This window comes from Rhineura floridana, chromosome 3, assembly GCF_030035675.1.
Source record: "Rhineura floridana isolate rRhiFlo1 chromosome 3, rRhiFlo1.hap2, whole genome shotgun sequence".
Classification (NCBI taxonomy): domain Eukaryota; kingdom Metazoa; phylum Chordata; class Lepidosauria; order Squamata; family Rhineuridae; genus Rhineura; species Rhineura floridana.
In genome coordinates, this window is record NC_084482.1 from 86,296,319 (window position 1) to 86,318,597 (window position 22,279).

General features: G+C 43.9%; 1 protein-coding gene across 2 annotated transcripts in view; it reads left to right on the forward strand.

Moving 5' to 3' along the window:
• DOCK2 (dedicator of cytokinesis 2) overlaps nucleotides 1–19,292 on the forward strand; it is a 459,036-nt gene extending 439,744 nt beyond the window's left edge. For both annotated transcript variants that reach the window (XM_061616811.1, XM_061616812.1), the window contains exons 50-52: nucleotides 2,534–2,654; nucleotides 4,401–4,543; nucleotides 17,830–19,292. In XM_061616811.1, the coding sequence (XP_061472795.1) occupies nucleotides 2,534–2,654; nucleotides 4,401–4,543; nucleotides 17,830–17,901 (336 nt within the window). In that variant the 3' untranslated portion in view covers nucleotides 17,902–19,292. The remainder of the gene's footprint in view (nucleotides 1–2,533; nucleotides 2,655–4,400; nucleotides 4,544–17,829) is intronic.
• The last annotated feature ends 2,987 nt before the right edge of the window (nucleotides 19,293–22,279 follow it).

A 22,279-nucleotide genomic window follows, 5' to 3' on the forward strand; every position in this document is an offset into this window, starting at 1 on the left:
TAGTGATCCCAAAGGCTGCACCTTTGTGGTCTCTGGTTACAGCTGGGATACTTTCAAGAGGAAAAGATGCTCATTATGAATCTTCTTAAGGAAATAAAATCTTGCTAGGACATTGCAAGTTTGCAAACTGTGCTCTGTAAACAGTGCCAAGCTGAAGACTACATCATTGGCACCTTTTTGTGCCATCTATCATTTGAGCACTTTGATCACACTAATATACCATCAGCCTGAGTTATATAACCTGCACTGCACAATCTTATAACATCATCCCTGAGAACCAAATGTTTTTAACTATAAAAAGCAATGTCATTAAAGCAAAACAAAAAAAGCAAAAAAGGAAGAGTTCAGTAAAGAAGCCTTGCCTAATTTAGTTTGCTACCCAGAAGCAGAGCTAAATAAAGATCAGATTGTATCATAAATCCTTTAGAAGAATTGTTACAAAGAACATAGAGTTATATCCCAAAGTAAGCTGTTTAAGAACCTATCAAAAAGTCATCAGCTTAATTTACTGTTCATACCAGGAGTAAATTGGGTCCCTTTATGATCATATAAAATGTAAAATATATAACTTCTAAAATTCCATAATTCTAAATATCTGTTTCTTCTGCCTGCAGAGATCAGAGTTTAAAATTCAATTTTTAAACACCATAGTGGCATAAATTGCCAAATCTTAATTTGTGCCTGCCAAACAGATGTTGAACAGGTTAAAGTGTTGGCCACAGCTTTGAGAATATATCTCTAATTACTCACCATAACAAACTTTCTGCCTCATTTCAGCTATTTTCAGCAGGGCCAACTCTACCATTAGGTACAGTGAGGCAACTGCTCAGGTGGTAGATGCTTGGGGACAGCATTAGCAGCCTCTGGCTATTCCTCCTGAGCCCCCAGCCATTCTCCTCTCTTGCCCCATGGCCTCTCCTCCCCTCCCCTCCCCTCAAAAAATCTAGCCTGGTGGAGAATACTATCCCATCACCAACTTTGCAGAAAGTTTCAGCTGCCACTCTTATTTGGCTTCAGTACATGGAACTGGGAGGAGGCAATGTCTTGTCCTTCACCCAACACAGCAAAATATCATGGGCCACCCCTGATTTTCAGCATGCACACATGGGTGCCACTTCTGAGAACCTTTGTAAGTCTGAATTTCAATTTCTGTATGCCATAATTTGGCCAAAAAAACATGTAACTATTTCAAACCCATGACTTCTCTGATATTTTTGCCTCTAAGAATGGGAATTTATAGGTAAGGAAAAATTTCCCCTTTTCAGAACAATTCACATCCCACAACTTTTTCTTTATAATCAATCAGCAAGTAGTCACTAAAAGCCATTCAAGCTGAAGTCACTTGCACTTTGATCCTTTTCATAGCTACTTGGAGGTAAGTCTCACTGTGTTCAGTGGTTGGTAAGTGTGCATAGAATTGCATCCTAAGTGAGAAATCCCCTTCTGAATATATGGACAAATGGACTGTTGATCAGTTTGTATGTCATGGTGGGATAAATAATGGTTTACTGTGAACATTCCCATCTAGTCTATTTTGCTCTTCTCTATTTGCTATTGAATAGAGAAAACAACACACACATGCACGTACACAGGAAGCATCCAATTTTGTAATTTCCACTGGATGCTTCCTGTTTTTTTGTGTGTGTGGTCAGTCACAGAAATAAACCACAATCCCTAGCTTAGCATTACTTCCAAACCAGAGATTATAGTTTGTTTTGCTCCAACAAACAATGATGAGTTAGCAAAAAACAAACCCTGGCTACAAGTTCATTGTTTGTTGGGAGCAAAACAAACCACAGTCCCCATTTGAGACCTAATACTAAGCCAGAGATCATGGTTTGTTTCTTCCCACCAAGAGTGGAGAGGAGTGAAGTGGGCACATTTTGCTCGTACACAGCAAGCACCACAATAAGCCATGGTTTACACAATAAGCTTACTGTGACATGAAGATGAGATCATTATAAGAAAATGAATGTGAAATTTCAAACATTTATATGCTCTTTCCTTTGTATTAGGTAGCATCTATAAATAAAGAAATGGAAGTGCTTTTCCTTAGTTGGTTGAATAAGTAAAATATCAAGGATCTTAGAACTTCCTTTGTCTGCACCATGGGCGAGTCTCATTAGCTTCAAGGGAACTTGTACAAAACTTCCCAGTGGGCTGTACTTTTAGAGCACAGTTCACCCCTTGTTGAATTCAATGGAAAAAACTTCCACTGATTTTAATGGCCGTGAATGCCATTCCTGGGTCAGTAAAATGACTGCTTGGTTTCACTGATCTTTAGTTATTAAATAAAGCAATTTGCCTTCTTCTGGGTTAGCCGGGAACAGTTTTTATGTGAGAGGAACCACAATTCATGAACAGTCCCTTCAGGTAATTGGGAAAATATGTTTACCAACACAAGGAAAGCACACAATCTGGCTGTCATAATTTTACCTTATATATATATATTCCTTTATACAGCTGTTAAAACTGAATAATTCACTTTCCCAAATCTAAGTACTGTGTGATTTGTGTGTGTGTTACTGCACAGCTGTCAAGAAAATATGAATTTATGAGTGACACGAATCTTTCTGAACATCTGGATGTACCTCAGAAAACATCTGTTCTCAAGCAAATGAGCTTTGCCAGCCGTTCTATGCCAACCATGCCAGGTAAGCCAATTAGGATAAGCAAATAAAATCTCTGCATTTGGAGTCTGCCAGTAATTTTAAGAAAATAATAAAATTGGCTCCTTTTGTTTGTTTTTTAAAAAACATTTCAGTCTTTTCAAACTCAAAATGTGTTGAGTATTGGGTATTATATGAGTGTATATTATAAAATATTATCTAAACTTTTTAACAGTTGCAATCAGTTAAGGCCACTATCACTCTGGTCCTTTATTGCTGTGTGTCTCAAATACAAAGAAACAAAAATTTTAAAAAATAATGTTGAGGTGGTCCATACAGATTTGCACAGAAGTTGTTCAAACTCACATGTACAGATACGTTTGTGCCAGCTTACCAGCACCAACAATATGTAAACAGCTTTGAAGTTTTATTGCAGTCAAGTTGTATATAAATTTTGTTAAAATTTTATAAATCATAAAAAGAGTAAAGACAAAATCACAGAAACATAAATACTTTGTTGCTAAGAACTTGTGGGAGAGGCAGGTATTTAGTACAGCACAGAAAACAATGATGTGTGGACATATATTTAGCAAGATAAGAACCCACCCCTGATAATGGTGCCAGGTATCCTGTACCTTGCTCTTTACTTATTTATTATTTATTATATATTATTTAATTTGTATCTTGCCCTTCCTCCCAGCAGGTTGATTAACATTTCTTACGCTTTACTTGGTTAACTAATGTTCTTGTGGACAGTTCCCAGCTGTCTCACTCCCAGATGTACAGTATCAAAAAAGCAAGCATATTAGAGGAGGGGGGAATTATTGATCTTGCTGGATTCTTGAAAGTGACCCAACAGACTGGAAGAAAGCCAAACCCTCCCATTACACCTGATTTGGACTAGAGCAAGCCCTACATGACCAGAACATCTGGAACAGGTGCTTCTACAGAGGTAGAATATTCATCTACAGGGTAGCAATAATCATCAGCTGTCTTGAGCCTTGTACATACATCTGGAATAGAAACCCTGAGACACAATAAGAGGTCTTTTTGCCTTCCCAGCTGTCTTAAGGGCGTAGAGATTCCTAACTGAAGAACCATTTTCCCAGCCTCTCCAAGCCAGAAAACAACAACACATCTCTTCCTCAGTGGAGATGCAGAAGTGCTGCCAGAGGAATCTGCCCCAGCATCTCATTTTACATTGAGATACTTTTGATGGTTGCAGGATGGGAAATGACCATAGGAATCTTCCCTCTGTAGGAAGCAGAAGACTGCAACACAATGACATGCTCCTTTCCTTCCCTCCCTGAGTGTCTATGCGTTTTTTTTTTACTTAAGGTCCTATTTATTGTGGTTATGTCACTACTAAAGCCTAGTTCTCTACAGATGTCAGGGAGAAGGCTAGGCTAGATGAACCATTCTGCCTTACACCTAGTCAAATAGAATGGTATTTTTGGTGGAAGGCATTTAATCATATGAGCTCTCACCAGCAGTCTGAAGTGGTATAGTCAAGTCACAGATATGTCACTTCTGTGAGAACTGGGCCTTAGTTACATTACTCATTAATAGTCCACAACTTCTGTGAAGATCTCCCTCTTCTAAAGCTTCCACCAAAATGATAAGTAATACAGGTAAAATTTGGATTCTGTGCCAAGCTGTTTAATTGCTACCAGGAACCAGCCACAAAAAAATGTGTCGCCCTTTCTGTATGTAAACAAATTTATTCTTGAGAATTAATTCATTTGGGCTCTGCTTTCCTATTTTGTTATGAACCTGTGTGCTGTTTTAAAGGGCTTACTATGTCAGTATGCTGCCCAGCACCTGATGAACCAAGTGCATCCCAGAGGATGAGCCAGGCAAGCATCCCTCCCATCTTGGAAGCAGACAGGAAAACCCTAAAAAAGAAGAAAGTAAACCAGCTCTTCAAAACAATAGTAAGTTGATATTCTTTCAGTTCAAGTTGGGGCACAATTCAGTAGTGATGTCTGCACAGCTTCAGGTATAGCTGCTGATGTGATTGGTGCTCCATCCCATTCCTGAGTTTTCAAAGCAGATTTTGTAACTTGATTGCTGCCTGATGCATTGAAAATATGAGCATGGACAGAACAGGCACAGCCTGAGAAGACCTGAGGAAACATATCTGCTCATTGCATTTTTTTCATATTTACCTATTCTGTATACACAGCATACTTCAACACAGCAACTTTAATATTAAGCTAACAAAAGAAGTCTCATTTGACCTTCACTTGTACTCTTAGCCTAATTTATATGCCAAATTTCACAGCAAAATTATGAAGCTTTGTTAAGATTTTTTTTTAAAAATCACATGAGGTGGGCAACTCAACCACACATTAATAGTACTACAGGGCAATTTTCTGTTTAGATTATAATACAAGGCAGCATATTGGGTGCACACATTAATCTGTGGACTTTCCATAGACATTTGTGAAGATGTTAACAATGCTACATTTGATGTACTCTAGACAAACTCTCATCAGTTTCAATAGCATAGATTGTTTGCAAAGCAACACAGTTTAGGCTGTGTTGGCTTAGAGCATAATCTGTTTAAAGCTGATAAGAATCAAGAGTGTTCAAAAGCCACAGTATAACAATCCTTGACAGAAGATTTTATTATTATTTTCTAAACTCCAACAGCAAAAGTATGAAATATGAAATCTAAAACTTCAGGGAACGCTAATATTTATAATGATGCAGTCCAGGATGGCTAATTATCCCATGTAATACACTGTCTCATAGAAATGCTGAATGTTTCCTGACTGCAGTTTTTCCAATTCACATTGTGTTTTAAAAGACTTGTGTTTTGTTTTAGTTGATGATGATGATGATAATGACAATTAACATTCAAATGCTCAAAGCATTTCATATATATCATTCAGTAATTCTTGCAACAATACCGCAAGAAGGTGAGTCCATACGGTTATCCTTACCGTGAATAATGTGGGGAATGACAATGAAATAGCCCCGAGATGGGGAACCTATGGCCCTCCAGATGCTGCTGGACTCCACCACCCATCACCCTCAGACTGCATGACCAATGGGAGTTGTAACGCAACATCATCTGGAAGGCTACTGGTTCCCCAGCCATGCAATAGGCACTTGCCTTATGTCACCTAGTGAGTTTGTGGTTTAGATGACATTTAACTTTATCATGTTTGTAACCACAACACCATCTCACATCTAGTATCTGCCACTAAAAATTTATCTTTACTCTTGCTTTAAGAAAAAATTACATTGGGGAAGAAAGCTCTTATGAGGAATCCTGCTTTTATGTTGGCCCCACAAGTGTAAAGAGTATCACACTTGCATTTTGGCCCTGTACATGTTTAAAACTCAGTGGGATTTGCTTTTGAGTAATAGAACTAGCTCCAACCAAGTGTGCACAGCACTGCAGCCTTAATGTTACCACATCCAATATGATGCTTTGACTACCATCATCTTGATTATGGACACACATCCAATATGCCTGGTACTATGCATTATCATTGGACTCGTTTAGGAGATATGCAGCTTCTACTTTGTTTGGGTAGCTTGCTATGGCAACACGCTAGGTTAGAATGCCATGTTGCTGTAGCCCTTACAGCAAAGGAAGTCACTGGAAGGGCTGACTGCCCAAGGACTTTACCAGGGTGTTGCTCAGCTTTCTCCACGAAATCAACAACGTGGCTATATGCATTCTTAGGTGTGGTTACTCCTGGTGAGACATTATGGAACTAGAGAGGTCAGGTCAGTGGTGGTGAGTGGTCCAAGCAAATGTTTGTTTGTTTGTTTGATTTGATTTGATTTGTATCCTGCCTTTAAACCCAGCAGGAGCCCAGGATGGCAAACAAAGCACTAAAACACTTTAAAACATCATAAAAACAGATCTTAAAATACATTAAAACAAAACAGCATTAAAAACATTTTTTTAAAAAACAACCTTAAAAAGGGCTAAAAACATTATTAAAAAAGCATATTAAACAATTCTCACACAGATGCAGACTGGGATAGGTCTCAACTTAAAAGGCTTGTTGAAAGAAGAAAGTCTTCAAAAGGTGCTGAAAAGATAGCAAAGATGGCGCCTGCCTAATATTCAAAGGGAGGGAATTCCACAGGGTAGGTGCCACCACACTAAAGGTCCATTTCCTATATTGTGCAGAACGGACCTCCTGATAAGATGGTATCTGCAGGAGGCCCTCACCTGCAGAGCGCAGTGATCAACTGGGTATATAAGGGGTAAGACGGTCTTTCAGGTAGCCTGGTCCCAAGCTGTATAGGGCTTTGTACACCAAAACTAGAACCTTGAACTTGGCCCGGTATCAAATGGGCAGCCAGTGCAATTCTTTCAGCAGTGGGGTGACATGTTGGCGATACCCTGCTCCAGTGAGCAGTCTCACCGCCGCATTTTGCACCAGCTGCAGCTTCCGGACCAACCTCAAGGGCAGCCCCACATAGAGCACATTACAGTAATCCAGCCTGGAGGTTACCAGTGTGTGGGCAACAGTGGTAAGGCTATCCCGGTCCTGAAACGGCCAAAGCTGCTAAAAGGCACTCCTAGCCACGGAGGTCACCTGGGCCTCTAGCAACAAAGATGGATCCAGGAGCACCCCCAGGCTATGGACCTTCTCTTTCAGAGGGAGTACGACCCCATCCAAAGCAGGCAACTGACCAATTATCTGAACTTGGGAACCACCAACTCACAGCGCCTCCGTCTTGCTACGATTCAGACTCAGTTTATTGGCCCTCATCCAGCCCACCACCAAGTCCAGGCAGCGGTCCAGGGCTTGCATGGCCTCTCCCGATTCAGATGTTACGGAGAAATAGAGCTGGGTATCATCAGCATACTGCTGACACCTCACCCCAAAGCTCCTGATGACTGCTCCCAAGGGCTTCATATAGATGTTAAACAGCATGGGGGACGAGATGGTACCCTGCGGCACCCCACAGCGCAGCTGCCAGAGGGCCGAAAGACAGTCACCCAGTGCTATTCTCTGAGAACGACCCTGGAGATAGGATCGGAACCACTGTAAAACAGTGCTTCCAATACCCATCTCACCAAGAAGGATACCATGGTCAATGGTCTCAAAAGCTGCTGAGAGATCAAGTAAGAACAACAGGGTTGCACTCCCCTGGTCCTTCTCCCGATAAAGGTCATCCATCAGGGCGACCAAGGCCGATTCAGTCCCATAACCAGGCCTGAACCCAGGCTGGGATGGGTCAAGATAATCTGTTTCATCCAAGAGTACTTGCAGTTGCTGCGCCACAACCCTCTCAATCACCTTCCCTAAGAAGGGGGTATTTGCAACCGGTCAGTAGTTGTCACAAACCTATGGGTCCAACGTGGGCTTTTTCAGGAGTGGTCGAATCACTACCTCTTTCAAGGTGGCTGGAACTACTGCCTCTCGCAATGATGCATTGACCACACCCTGGATCCACTTGGTCAGACCCCCTCGGCAAGCTTTAATAAGCCAAGAAGGACAAGGGTCAAGAGGACACGTTGCTGGCCGCATCATCGCAAGCACCTTGTCCACGTCATCAGGCCGCATCAACTGAAACTGTAGCCAAGAAGTTGCAGCAGAAGTTGCACTGTACACCTCATTGGGGACTACAGTAGATGTGAATGAGGCATCAAGACTGCTACGGAGGTTAGCAACTTTACCCTCAAAGTGCCTAGCAAACAATTCACAGTGGGCCTCCGAAGGATCTAAGACTCCATTTCCTGGAGCTGATGTCAACAGACTCCTGACAATACAGAAAAGCTCCACTGGACGGCTACTTGAGGATGCGATGGAGGCAGAGAAGTGGGCCTTGCCCTCACCGCCACACAGTAGGCACAGTTATGATGTTTTACTCGTGCACGATCAGCCTCAAAGCATGTCTTTTGCCCTTGTGCTCTAGCCTTTGTCCAGCCTGTTTCATTGCCTTTAGCTCACTGGTGTACCAAGGTGCAATCCGGGCTCCACAGTGCCGGAGACGGCGCTCGGGGGCAACTGTGTCAAGAGCCCGATGCGCTTCGCTGTTCCACAGCGTGACAAGGGCTTCAACAGGGTCACTTGCTCTATCTACTGGGAACTCCCCCAGAACATTCAGGAATCCAGTGGATTCCATTAGGCTCCGGGGGCAGGCCATCTTAATCTGTCCACCACACCTGCAAAGAAGGATCAGAGCCATAAGTCTAAACTTCACCAGGAAGTGATCTGATATCCACCCCCGCTATCTCCACACCACCCCTTCCTCCATCTGGAGCAAAAACCAAGTCGAGGGTGTGCCCTGCCCTATGTGTTGGGCCAGTAACAAGTTGAGACAGCCCCATGGTCGTCATGGAGGCCATGAAGTCACGAGCCAGAACACTAGAGGCAGCCTCAGCATGGACATTGAAATCACCCAGGACTATCGTTCTGGGCTCCTCCAATGCCACAGCTGAGATGACCTCCACCAGCTCGGTCAGAGAAGCTGCCAGGCATCAGGGTGGATGGTACACCAGCAGCAACTCTAGTTTACTGTCTCCTCGGCCCAACACCAGGTGCAGGCCCTCACAGCCAATTCCAAGACTGAGTGGTTTCCTGGTGACAGAAATGGAAGTTCTGTAGACCACAGCAACTCCTCCCCCCCGTCCCTGCAGCCTGTGCTGGTGCTGCAGCGAGTATCCAGGTGGGCAAAGCTGGGTCAGATCAACTCCTCCAAGCTCACCCACCCAGGTCTCGGTAATAATAATAATAATAAAATAATAATAAAATTTTATTTAGCAGACGCCCATCTGTCCGACTGAACGGACACTCTGGGCGACGTACAATATAAAATACAATATAAAATACAATCTGCTCATATACATAATCATCACATTATTAATATCATAACATCTCATCTGAAGACCATCTTACATTAATACAGTGTAAAAGCTAACCCACCCCAGAGATCCCATAGGCCTGCCTGAAGAGCCAGGTCTTCAAGGCTCGGCGAAAAGTCAACAGGGAGGGGGCATGCCGAAGGTCAAAGGGAAGTAAGTTCCAGAGGGTGGGGGCCACGATCGAAAAAGCCCTCTCCCTGGTCCGCACCAACCTAGCTGTCTTAGTCGGTGGGACCGAGAGAAGGTCCTGTGAGGCTGATCTTGTTTGGCGGCATATTTGGTGATACTGGAGGCGCTCCTTCAGATAAACTGGGCCGGAACCGTATAGAGTTTTAAAGGTTAAAACCAACACCTTGAATTGGGCCCGGTATACAACTGGCAACCAGTGTAATTCAATCAACACTGGGGTGATATGATCGCGGCGGCGGGACTGCTTTATTAAGAGTGCCGCCGCGTTTTGTACCAGCTGGAGTTTCCGGACCGTCTTCAAGGGTAACCCCACGTAGAGTGCATTACAGTAGTCTAATCGAGAGGAGATCAGGGCATGTATCACTCGTGGGAGCAGATGTATGGGAAGATAGGGTCGCAGCCTCTGTACTAGATTTATTTATGAAGTTGGTACCAAGCTGCCCGGCTCACTGCAGAAACCTGAGCCTCCATAGACAGCTGGGAGTCCAAGATGACCCCGAGACTGCGGACCTGGTCCTTCAGGGGCAATCTCACCCCATTAAGTATCAGGTCAAAATCACCCAACCTTCCCTTGTCCCCCACTAGTAATACCTCAGTCTTATCGGGGTTCAGCTTCAGCCTGTTCTCTCCCATCCATCCACTTACGGACTCCAGGCACTTGGACAAGGTATCCACAGCCAACTCTGGTGAAGATTTAAATGAGAGATAGAGCTGCGTGTCATCCGCATATTGGTGACACTGCAGCCCAAAACTCCTGATGATGGCTCCCAGCGGTTTCATATAAATGTTAAATAGCATGGGAGAGAGGATAGAACCCTGTGGCACACCACAGTTGAGGGGCCAAGGGTCTGAAACCTCATCCCCCAACACTACCCGTTGATATCTACCGGAGAGATAGGAACGGAACCACTGTAAAACAGTGCCTCCTATTCCCAGTCCCTCCAGGCGACTCAACAGGATACCGTGGTCGACGGTATTGAAAGCCGCTGAGAGGTCCAGGAGGACGAGGAAGGTATGTTCTCCCCTATCCAACGCCCTCCTCATATCATCCACCAGAGCGACCAAGGCTGTTTCAGTTCCGTGTCCAGTCCTGAAGCCCGACTGGAAAGGATCTAAATAATCTGCTTCCTCCAAGTGTGTCTGTAGCTGCTTTGCCACCACACGCTCAATCACCTTGCCCAAGAATGGTAAATTGGAGACTGGGCGAAAGTTGTTTAAATCTTGGGGATCCAAAGAGGGCTTTTTCAGAATAGGTCTTATCACTGCCTCCTTGAGGGGCAATGGCATTACACCCTCCTCCAAGGATGCATTTACCATTGCCTTGATCCCATTGCCCAGTCTCTCTTTACAGCTCATAACGAGCCATGAAGGGCAAGGATCAAGTAAGCAAGTGGTTGGTTTTACAGTAGAGAGCACCTTGTCCACTTCATCAGAGAGAAGAGGCTGAAACCGATCCCAGCAGACCGGATTGCAACTGGCTGCCTCTGGACCCCTACTTGTAACCACGACGTACGGAATCTTGTCCTTTAGGTGCTCGATTTTATCGGCAAAGTGTTTAACAAATGTGTCACAGGAGGCTTTTGATTGTTCCATAGGTTCCTGCGCTACTGGACCGACCAGGCTTCGGACCACTTGGAACAACCTCCTGGGACAGCACTCTGCCGATGCAATAGAGGCAGCAAAGAATTGCCTCTTTGCTGCCTTTGTTGCCCGCTGGTAGGCCGCTATTGCCGCTCTAACCAGTGTCCGATCACCTTCAGTGCACAATTTCTGCCATCGGCGCTCTAGTCGTCTCACTTCCTGCCTCAGACTGTGTAACCGTGGTGTATACCAGGGTGCAGTCTGAGTTCTATTCAGGAGAAGAGGATGTTTCGGTGCCACCCAGTCTATTGCCCTAGTGATCTCCCTATTCCACTCCATCACCAGGGCTTCGACCGGGTGGCCTTCAGTTAGCTCCAGATCACCCAGCGCATTTAGGAATCCAGTAGGCTCCATCATGCGTCTGGGGCAGACCATCCTAATAGGTCCTTGTCCCCTGCAGAGGGTGTGCGGCACAGAGAGATCCAATTTCACCAGGTAGTGATCTGACCATGACACAGGGCTAGAAGAAACAGTCCCCATCTTCAGATCACTTTCCTTCTCTCCCGCGACAAATACAAGGTCAATGGTATGGCCGGCTACATGGGTGGGACCCATATTTCTTAGGTGCAGTTCCCATGAAGTCATGGTTTCAATGAAATCCCGAGGGGCTCCAGTGAGAATGGCCTCGGCATGCACGTTGAAATCCCCCAAAACCAATAAGTTCGGGGTAAACAACCGTACAGCCGCGACCACCTCGAGCACCTCGGCCAGGCAGTCTGCCTTGCAGCGGGGTGGGTGGTACATCAGCAGAATTCCTAAACTGCCCTTTGGTCCCAACCTCCAGTACATACAATCAACAAACTTGGTCTCGTGGAGAGGAGGTCTGGCGAAAACCAAGGACTCTCGATAAATAACTGCCACACCCCCTCCCCACCTACCAATCCTCGGCTGCTGTGCATATCGGAAACCCGCTGGACACATGGCCTCAAGTATAGGAGCCGAGGCCTCGTCCAGCCAGGTCTCCGTAATGCACGCCAGGTCTGCATGCTCATCCAGAATAAGATCATGGATGAGTGATGTTTTCTGAACTACAGACCTGGCTTTACACAACAGCAGTCGAAGGTTGGATGGAGTCTTACATCCCCCAGTTATCTTCTGGTTTAGGGCAGGCCCAGAACAAGGGATGGGTACAATACATCTATCCCTTGTTCCCCTAACCTGGCGTGGCCTGCCACCTCCGCCCTTCCAGGGTCTGCCGCCAAGCCTCACGATACCGTGGCTCCCCACATTATTCCCCTCCAGCTTACACATGTCCCCCTTCCCGTCTGCCGATCAGGCAGGCCCCCCACCCCTAAAATTAGCTTAAAATTAAAAAATAAAAATGAAAATAAAAATGAAAATAATAATAAAATAAAATAAAAAATAAAAAATATAGAATAAATTAAAATAAAATAAAAAATAAAAATAAAATAAAAATAAAAAATAAAAAATAACAAAATTGAAATAAAAATAAAATAAAATAAAATAAAAAGCCTCCAACTTCCTTGATCCAGATGACGTTGGATGAACTCGCTTCCATTTGCTGGCACTTCTTCTTTTTAACTCCTGCTGCCAGTCACTCTCTCCTGTCCAAGCAAGATGTCCTCAAGCTGACAAGCAAGGGCGGCGGCAGCACGGCCACAGCAACGGGTGCAAGCCGCATCAGCGGCAACGATAACAGAGATGCCCCAACGGGCCGCGGCGACGGGCATAGGCCGCAACAACGGCGGCGAGGAAACATCCGCCCCACCGAGCAGCCGCGGCGGCGGCAGCAGAACAATCCAAGCCGCGGCCCCAAGCGCCGGCCCCGAAGGCGCAAAACACCAGCCGCCAGAAACGTCCGGACCAGGCACAGCAACAGCGGCATGCAGCAAAAAGGCAGCAAGCGACATAGCCGCCGCACCAGCAAACACAGCCACACCCACAACGGACGGGGCCACCCGCAGCCAACCAGCCACCGCAACACCAACAGCGACCAAGCGCCCCGAAGAGCCGCAGCTGGAACAGGAGGCGGCAGGCCGTAACGAAGCCCCGGGCCACAGCAACCACGGCGTCGGAAGAGCCAGCGTCAGTCCAAACGAGAGGCAAAAATCACAGCCGGCACCGGGAACACCTCCCGGCCCAAAGTAAAAACGCCGGCCACAGGTAAGGCACGGGGAGATCTCCACGGGATGGTATTAAAAAAAAGGGGGAGACAACGCGCTTGCTCACCCCTTCACACAATCCAGAATGGTCCAAGAGCCTTTCAGAGATGCTTTAAAGATATTAATTGATGTTAAATGTAAATGTTAAATGTAAATGTTAAATGTTAAGGCGACGGAGGAACTCCAATCCACATCCTCCTACTTCGCCGCCATCTCACCCTTTGGACGTATGTTGATACGTCCAAATCAACATGTAACTGCTTCTCTGAAGGGATGACATGCTTATTTTGTCCCTCTCAAGCCCAGCCCTCAGATCTAGTGGGATTTGGGGATTTGGGAGTGTGTGATTTATGTAACTTTAAAGTTGACAATGAGGACATTGAACTTGTCAGGGATTATCAATACCTTGGCACAGTCATTAACCAAAATGGAGATAATAGTCAAGAAATCAGAAGAAGGCTACAACTGGGGAGGGCAGCTATGAGACAACTAGAAAATGTCCTCATATGCAAAGATGTATCACTGAACACTAAAGTCAGGATCGTTCAGACCATGGTATTCCTGATCTTTATGTATGGATGTGAAAGTTGGACAGTGAAAAAAGCGGATAAGGTAAAAGTCAGGATCATTCAGACCATGGTATTCCTAATCTCTATGTATGGATGTGAAAGTTGGACAGTGAAAAAGGCGGATAAAAGAAAAATCAACTCATTTGAAATGTGGTGCTGGAGGAGAGCTTTGCGCATACCATGGACTGCAAAAAAGACAAATAATTGGGTGTGAGAACAAATTAAACCAGAACTGTCACTAGAAGCTAAAATGATGAAACTGAGGTTATCATACTTTGGACACATCATGAGAAGACATGATTCACTAGAAAAGACCATAATGTTGGGAAAAACAGAAGGGAGTAGAAAAAGAGGAAGGCCAAACAAGAGATGGATTGATTCCATAAAGGAAGCCACAGACCTGAACTTACAAGCTCTGAACAGGGTGGTTCATGACAGATGCTCTTGGAGATCACTGATTCATAGGGCCGCCATAAGTCGTAATCAACTTCAAGGCACATAACAGCAACAATTTGTGAGGCATCACATAACTGAGCCTCAGCACAGACCCCAGGTGAATTAAATAAACCTTCGCTTGTACTAGCATGTGTATGTGTGTGTGGGGGGGGTGACCCATCAAGCCTTAATAGCTTGTTCCATAAGGAATCTTATGTTACCTTAACCACCTTCAGTTTTTTAATATGGAAAACTGGATTATAAAACATAAAAATAAATATCATTGCTTGGAGTCAGAGGGGATTAGAGTTCCTTCATGACATACATTCACAGCACTGCTAAAATGGCACTTACACTGTCAATCTAAACATTACAGACAAATTTAATTGGGAGAAAAACATTAGAAAATTCTGCTACAATTAGCCCAGGTCATAACGCTAACTGCTGGGTTTTAATATGAGTTCAGATTTAGTTGTTGTATAGCTTTTTATCCAATGTGCTTACAGCAGGGGTAGTCATGGAATCATAGAGTTTGAAGGGGCCTATAGGGCCATAAAGTCCAACCCCCTCCTCAATGCAGGAATCCAAATCAAAGCATATCTGACAGGTGGCTGTCCAGCTGCCTCTTGAATGCTTCCAGTGTTGGAGAGCCCACCACCTCCCTAGGTAATTGGTTCCATTGGTGTACTGCCCTAACAGTTAGGAAGTTTTTCCTGATGTCCAGCTGAAATCTGGCTTCCTCTCACTTGAGTCCATTATTCCATGTTCTGCAATCTGGGATGACTGAGCAGAGATCCTGGCCCTCTGCTGTGTGACAATCTTTCATGTACTTGAAGGGTGCTAGCATATCTCCCTCAGTCTTCTCTTCCCACGGCTAAACATGCCCAGTTCTTTCAGTCTCTCCCCATAGGGCTTTGTTTCCAGTCCCCTAATCATCCTCGTTGTCCTCGTCTGAACCTGTTCTAGTTTGTCTGCATCCTTCTTAAAGTGCAGTGTCCAGAAATGGACACAGTACTCAAGATGAGGTCTAACAAGTGCCAAATAGAGGGGAACTAGTACGTCACATGATTTGGAAACTATACTTCTCTTAATGCAGCCTAAAATAGTATTTACCTTTTTTGCAGCCACATTGCACTGTTGGCTTATGTTCAGCTTGTGATCCACAACAATTCCAAGATCCTTCTCGCAAGTAATATTGCTGAGCCAAGTATCTCACATCTTATAACTGTGCATTTGATTTCTTTTTCCTAGGTGTAGGACTTTGCACTTCTCCCTGTTAAATTTCATTCTGTTGTTTTCAGCCCAATGCTCTAGCCTATCAAGATCCCTTTGAAGTTTGTTTCTGTCCTCCAGGATATTAGCTATCCCTCCCAATTTTGTATCATCTGCATATTTGATAAGCATTCGCTGTACCTTCTCATCAAAGGCTTTAATTAAAATGTTGAGGAGCACTGGGCCCAGGACTAAGCCCTGTGGTACCCTGCTTGTTACCTCCCCCCAGTTTGGGAAGGAACCATTGCTAAGCACATTTCTGTAGCCAACTGTGGATCCACCTGATAGTTGTTCTATCCAGTGTGCATTTACCTAGCTTGCTAATCAGAATAGCATGGGGCACTTTGTCAAAAGCTTCACTAAGTTGAGTATATTATGTCCACAGCATTCCCAGAGTCTACAAGGGAGGTTACCAGTCAAAAAATGAGATAAGATTAGTTTGGCAGGATTTGTTCTTCATAAATCCATGTTGGCTCCTAGTAATCACTGCATTGCTTTCAAGGTGCTTACAGATTGGCTGCTTTATAATATGCTCCAGGGTTTTTCCAGGGATTGATGTTAGGCTGACTGGTCTGTAGTTCCCCAGAATTTCCTTTTTTTTAGAAGCTGAAAGTTGCTGGGAGATGCCCTGTTCCCCTCACAGCGCTTCAATCAGAGCGGCTGATTGAAATAAAGTGAAATAAAGGTCTGGGGTGGCCCCATGATTAGCCAAACCCAGCAGCTGTGAGTCTGGCTTTTAGAACACTGATGGTTGGTTCTTACTGAGCATGCCCGGCCTTATCATTGAGTTCAATGCTAAATTTCTTAAATTAATTAAAAATCAGCCAGGCATTTTTTAAACTTTTAAACTGCAGAAGATGAAGGTCATAGTATGGGGCAAGGTCAGTAATAGGATTATAGGTACTCTGTGAACATGGCTGATTTTTAATTAATTTCAACAAATTATGAGAACTCCGACAGAAAAAAGTCCAAAGGGGCTCTGGTTTTTACTCTCTCTTTTTACACTTTGAACTCTCGATTCTCTCTGACGGTTTTGTGTATCACCATGAAAATTTAGATGGTTGTTAAGCAAGAATTTCTGAGTTCAGGACTATAAGTTTTGTAAGGTTTCGTTTTGAAATGATCTTATGGGAAGCATCAGAATGGCATGAGGGGCTATTTTCAATTTAACATTGTGGAATGCAAAAAATCCATGCTGACTATAGTATACAGCCACTGTTGTGGCTGCATAATTACTTTTTGTTTGTTTCTTTCTCCTTATAATGACCTGTACTTTGTCCTGTCCTCTTTGATGGTTAGCAGGAGAGTCTCACTAGTATATGATACACACTACAAGGAACATTGTTGTTAGGGACCTGCCTCACTGAACTCTGTTGCCAAACGTCTGTTACCTCTCCCTGTTCACTCATTCTCCGAGAGCTGGCTCACTTGTATATCATCAGTTAGGAGCACACACAGCTTCTGCTCATTGCACTCAGCAGTTATCAGGCCGTGTCCCTTCAATTAACAGCTATCAGGCCATGCCCCTTCATTCAGCAACTATCAGGACATACCTCTTCTACTCAAGCTGCTATGGAGCCCTTCAGCCTTTCCACCTACCTGGCTGGGCACACAGTCAGGATATAGTGACTCAGAACAGCTGAGCACATGGTCAGTACACAGTAACTCAGAATAGACAGTCTTCTGGAGTTACTCCAGGTCACTCCCCTCTTTGTGTTTGTCTCTTCCTCCCTGCACCTCCACTGCCAAACTCCTATTTGCTCTCTCTGTTTGCTCACTCTCTGAGAGCTTGATTGCTTGTTTATCCTCAAGACCAGCTGAGGCAGCTCTCTCTGCGCTGCTGAGTTAGGAGGCAGGAAACAGAATGAAACTCCCAGCACGCACAGCTGTTGTTAGTGGCACTCAACATCATGCCCTTCAGAAGTTATTGGATTGCCGCCCTGGGCTCCTTTGGAGGAAGGTGCAGGATATAAATTCAATTTTTAAAAAAACCTCTCATCATTCTGACCATTAGTCACATTAGCTGCATTTGATGGAAGTTGGAGTCCAGCAACAACTGGAGGGCAAAATATTGGCTACCCCAGACTTACAACAAGATCACTGGAACAAGCGACATGTTGACATCCAACCTTTTTTTTTGTACCTAGTACAGGCCCAAGCAACTTGAAGATGGGAGGCATGCCAGTGAGCGACAATCCGATTTATTCATGGACGAGTGAATAAATTCCCTCATTTAGAAGAGAAGAAATTTCCCAGCAAATGAAAAAAACAAGATTCTAAACTGGAGAGGGACACTGGCATAACAGAAGTTTTATAACATATATAAATCACTTGCATACTTTGTACATCTGTTGTTTAATCAAAGCATAATATATTTGCTTTTATATTCCTAATAATCTAAGGTGTCATATACGATTAAAAAATCAAGACTTCTTAGTTATCTGCAGGCCAGTTCACAGGCTCAGTCTTCTAGGAAGGCAGTGGGTCATTGGAGCAAGTATGCACCTGGTATTGTGCATAGAAGATAATATCCATTTGCATTTTATTTGCACATTATATAAAGTGTATGGTGCTGGCTTCTGTACTCCACTGCAAGTATAGGATGCCTAAAAGACAGACCTTGTAAACTGGGTCTTAGTTAGCTCATTATACTTATAAATGTCCAGTGAAGTTTAAAGATTGACTGAAAACATGTTTTTATTATAGCATAGGCTCTGCTGAAATCCATGACAGCAGTCCAAGGTCATAGGTTGCATTGACATATATTTGCATTCCCTCCCACCCCAACAATAATAGCTCTTTTGTATTTGAATTCCATCCGCCACTGCCCAAGTGTATGTGTTTAAATGAGCCTCTTATCCTCTTTTTCTCCAGGAGCTACATTCTATATACTTCCTATAATTTAGCAACCAAATGTTTAAATGTGTGCCCCATTTGCTTTGAATCATCCTTCATGGAATTCCTCTGAATTCCTCAGTATACTGCAAATTCATCTTGTCTTACTGACAACAGAAGTAATGCTCCAATTACTGTATTGCTACTGTACCAATATACAGGCATACCCTGCTTTAACGTACGCAATGGGACCGGAGCGTGTATGTAAAATGAAAATATACTTAAAGTGAAGCAATCATCTATGCATGTACTGCACTGCAACCGCCACTAGATGGCAGCGGCGCCATGCCATTAAGTGTCCGTAATTGCGAAGCACACGTACGTTAAGCGGAGTATGGTGGCGTATGGAGCATGTACGTTATAGCGAGGCGACGTTAAGTGAAGCAACGTTAAGCGGGGTATGCCGGTAATTGATTTTCTTGCCTTTCTAACATACGTATGAGACACCTTTTTGTACAAGACAAGTGCAGATACATCATTTTTGTACTATTATTTCATAACTTGCCCCTTTATTTTAAAGAAGTCAAGAAATGTATAATCTTGATTTGGGACTTCTATGACATGTCAACATTTTCATTTACTGATGTAATTCCTGGTTGCTGTGTGCAACTGTGCTAATTTAATAAACTATGCCCAACTAAGGTAAAGTTTTAAGTTGCTTGCTATAAGATGAAAATTTAAACTTCAGTTTATATTCCCCAGCAGTATGGATGACTAAAAGCCCACTTGCTCCCAGTAATTGATACTGTGCTGTAATTGGAACTCTGTTATTGGATAGTTCAGGATCAAGAACTGTTCACCTCCTGTTGCTTAGAGCGTTCGACCAGCAGCAGAAGCAACCTCAGCCTGAGCTCTGGCACAGCAGTCAGTGAAAAGGTCTCTTGCCTGGAACCTTCAGCAACTATAATAATGTGGTGATTATATTATGGGAGCAAAATTTGAAAGAAACTACAGAGCTTTCTAAAACAACTGAGCCATATGCCTCTGGCAGAATGGTATCAGCTAATTAGGTCATTTCTAGGAAAGTCAGATTTGTCCCCAAGTTTCTGAAATGTTATCAAAAAGATAGATTTCACAAGAAATATTATGGAACATATCCCAAACAGCTGGTGCAGTCTTTTCCTCATCCCAGGTGGAGTCCTTGATGAGCCTGCCTTTGAGCAAATTTACTTGAGAGAAGGAACTCCAGCTTCCTATTTGAACTGCACATTTGTCTCTCATAATTCCTTGGCTGATATGTGTGTAACTATTCTCAAAGATATTCACATGCTGGTCTACATGAGCCAGAGGAAAACACCAAAACAAAGTAAGTGTACAGACATACCCACCTCTTCCAGTGCAATTCTTTTTTAAAAAAAAAACTTCAGCTATGAAATTGATAGTTCCAGTTATTAATCATGCTTATTTTTATAAAACATCTATAAACTTACTCTGAATTTATAGTCCTAGAGTATCTTTGCATTAAAATCTTTTACCCATTAAGTAACAATACAGAAAAGCAGTTTGACAGTCCTTGCTAACATCACATTTCTCATTTGGAATATGAATGATGATATCATGCTTACAGCTTGGTATAGAAAATCAGTTGCTGTAACACAGAGTTTTCACACCCAGGGTGAATCACTCTAACACTATGACATGTTGAATGAATAAGTTAATTTTCCCTCATCAATCAAATTTGATAAGCCCTTTTCATTGTTTAATTGTTTAATATGCATGCTTTTAAAGTGTCTGAACAAGCTATAACATAACATAGCTGTTAATATTTCACAAAGAAATAAAAGGTGTCATATTGAAGGCAATTCATTTAATTCCTCATTGAACAGACTGGCTTAGCTGCTTTTTAAAAAACAAAATATTGCACTCCGGAGCCTTGCTTGTAAATGAATGGTATTTCATGTGAAGTTAAACTAAATACCCCTCATTGGCCCTCTGCCCTCATTTTCCCCCCAATTATTGTCTGTCTGAAAAACAAGAATACCTAAATAAGATACTTTGTCAATTATATTTTATTTCAGCGTGCATTTTGAAATCCTACATAAATGTATTGTGCATCTATTAGGCTAAGGCTGCAAACTTGACAGCCCACTGTGAACAATTTGCCCAGTACTTTGCAGATGAAATCGCTCAGATTCATTCTGACTTGGATGCTATAGTTGAAACAGCCCCCCTAAATGTAACTTTGGCTCCTGCTTGTCCAGTGTAATGGATACTTTTCAATTTGTGCAGCCCGAGGATGTGGACAGGATCCTTGGACAGGTGAGGACAACCACATGTGCATTAGATTCTTCCCTGTCTTGGCTCATTAAAAAGGCCAGACGGGGATTGTCTGAGAGGGTAACAACACACCTAAAGGAGACAGTTGTAAGATCCCTATTGAAAAGCCTTTCCTGAATCCCACCACACTGAATAATTAGCTATCAGTCTCCAGTATTCCATTTCTGAGTGTCTTGGCTCCAGGAGTTTCTGAATGAGATGGATTATCTAGATCCATTTTAATCTGGTTTCAGGCCAGGTTATGGGATAGAGATGGCTTTGGTCACTTTGGTGGATAAACTATGCCAACAAGTGGATAGGTGGAGTGTGTCCCTGTTGGTTCTGCTGGACCTCTCAGTAGCTTTTGATACCATTGACCATGGAATTCTTCTGAGCCACCTCAGTGAGATAGGACTTGGAGGCACTGTTTTCCAGTATCTCCATTCCTTTCTGTAGGGGCAAGCTCAGCGACAAATGGGGGGGAGGCAGCGACAGGCAGGAGGTGGAGGCAGCGACAGGCAGGAGGGGGAGGCAGCGACAGGCAGGAGGGGGAGGCAGTGACAGGCGTGGGGGGAGGCAGTGACAGGCAGGAGGTGGAGGCAGTGACAGGCAGGAGGTGGAGGCAGTGACAGGCAGGAGGGGGAGGCAGTGACAGGTGCGAGGGGGAGGCAGCGACAGGTGCAAGGGGGAGGCAGCAACAGGTGTGAGGGCGCAGCAGTGACAGGCGCTAGGGGAGAGGAGGCAGCAGGCGGGAAGGGGGCAGCAGGATGAGCAGTGGGGGCACACACACACACACACCATCACTCACCTCAGCTCTTCACCTCCATTCTGCTTCTGCCTTCTCCTTCATCCTTGCCCTCCGGTGCGGTCTGGTTCTCCACTTTCTCCCTCGTGCCTCCTAACACAGAGCATGAGGGAAGAGCAACACTGCACAGAAGCCCAGTGTGAGGCCCATGTCTTTTGTCCACCAATCACAGGAGCAGACTTCCCGTTTCCCTCCCCAAGTAACATCCAAATGTAACACCAGAAACGTTACAGTTACAGCTGAAAAGTAATTAAATTTCCACTCGTTCTGTTACAAGCAAAATGTAACGGTTACCCACTCGTTATGCAACGAGTTACTTCCAAGCTCTGCCCTAAACACAGGTACATGCTGTCTCTATGCAAGCATCAATTTTTGTGTAAAAGAGTATACTCTTCTTGATTTGTACAGCTCAGCTCTTCTATACACAGTTACAGATGGAATGCTCCTTGAATGCCATTTGTAAATAACTCTATGCATGCATAGCTCAACTACTCGTGTACAGATTGTATACCCACTGAATGTAATGCATAAAGACCCCTTCTTCTCATCCAACTTATGCAGAGCAATGAAAAGGGGGAGGAACTTGCCACCACCACTGTGGCTTCCTGAATGCTAAGCTAAACTATTTTCCAAATGCCTTC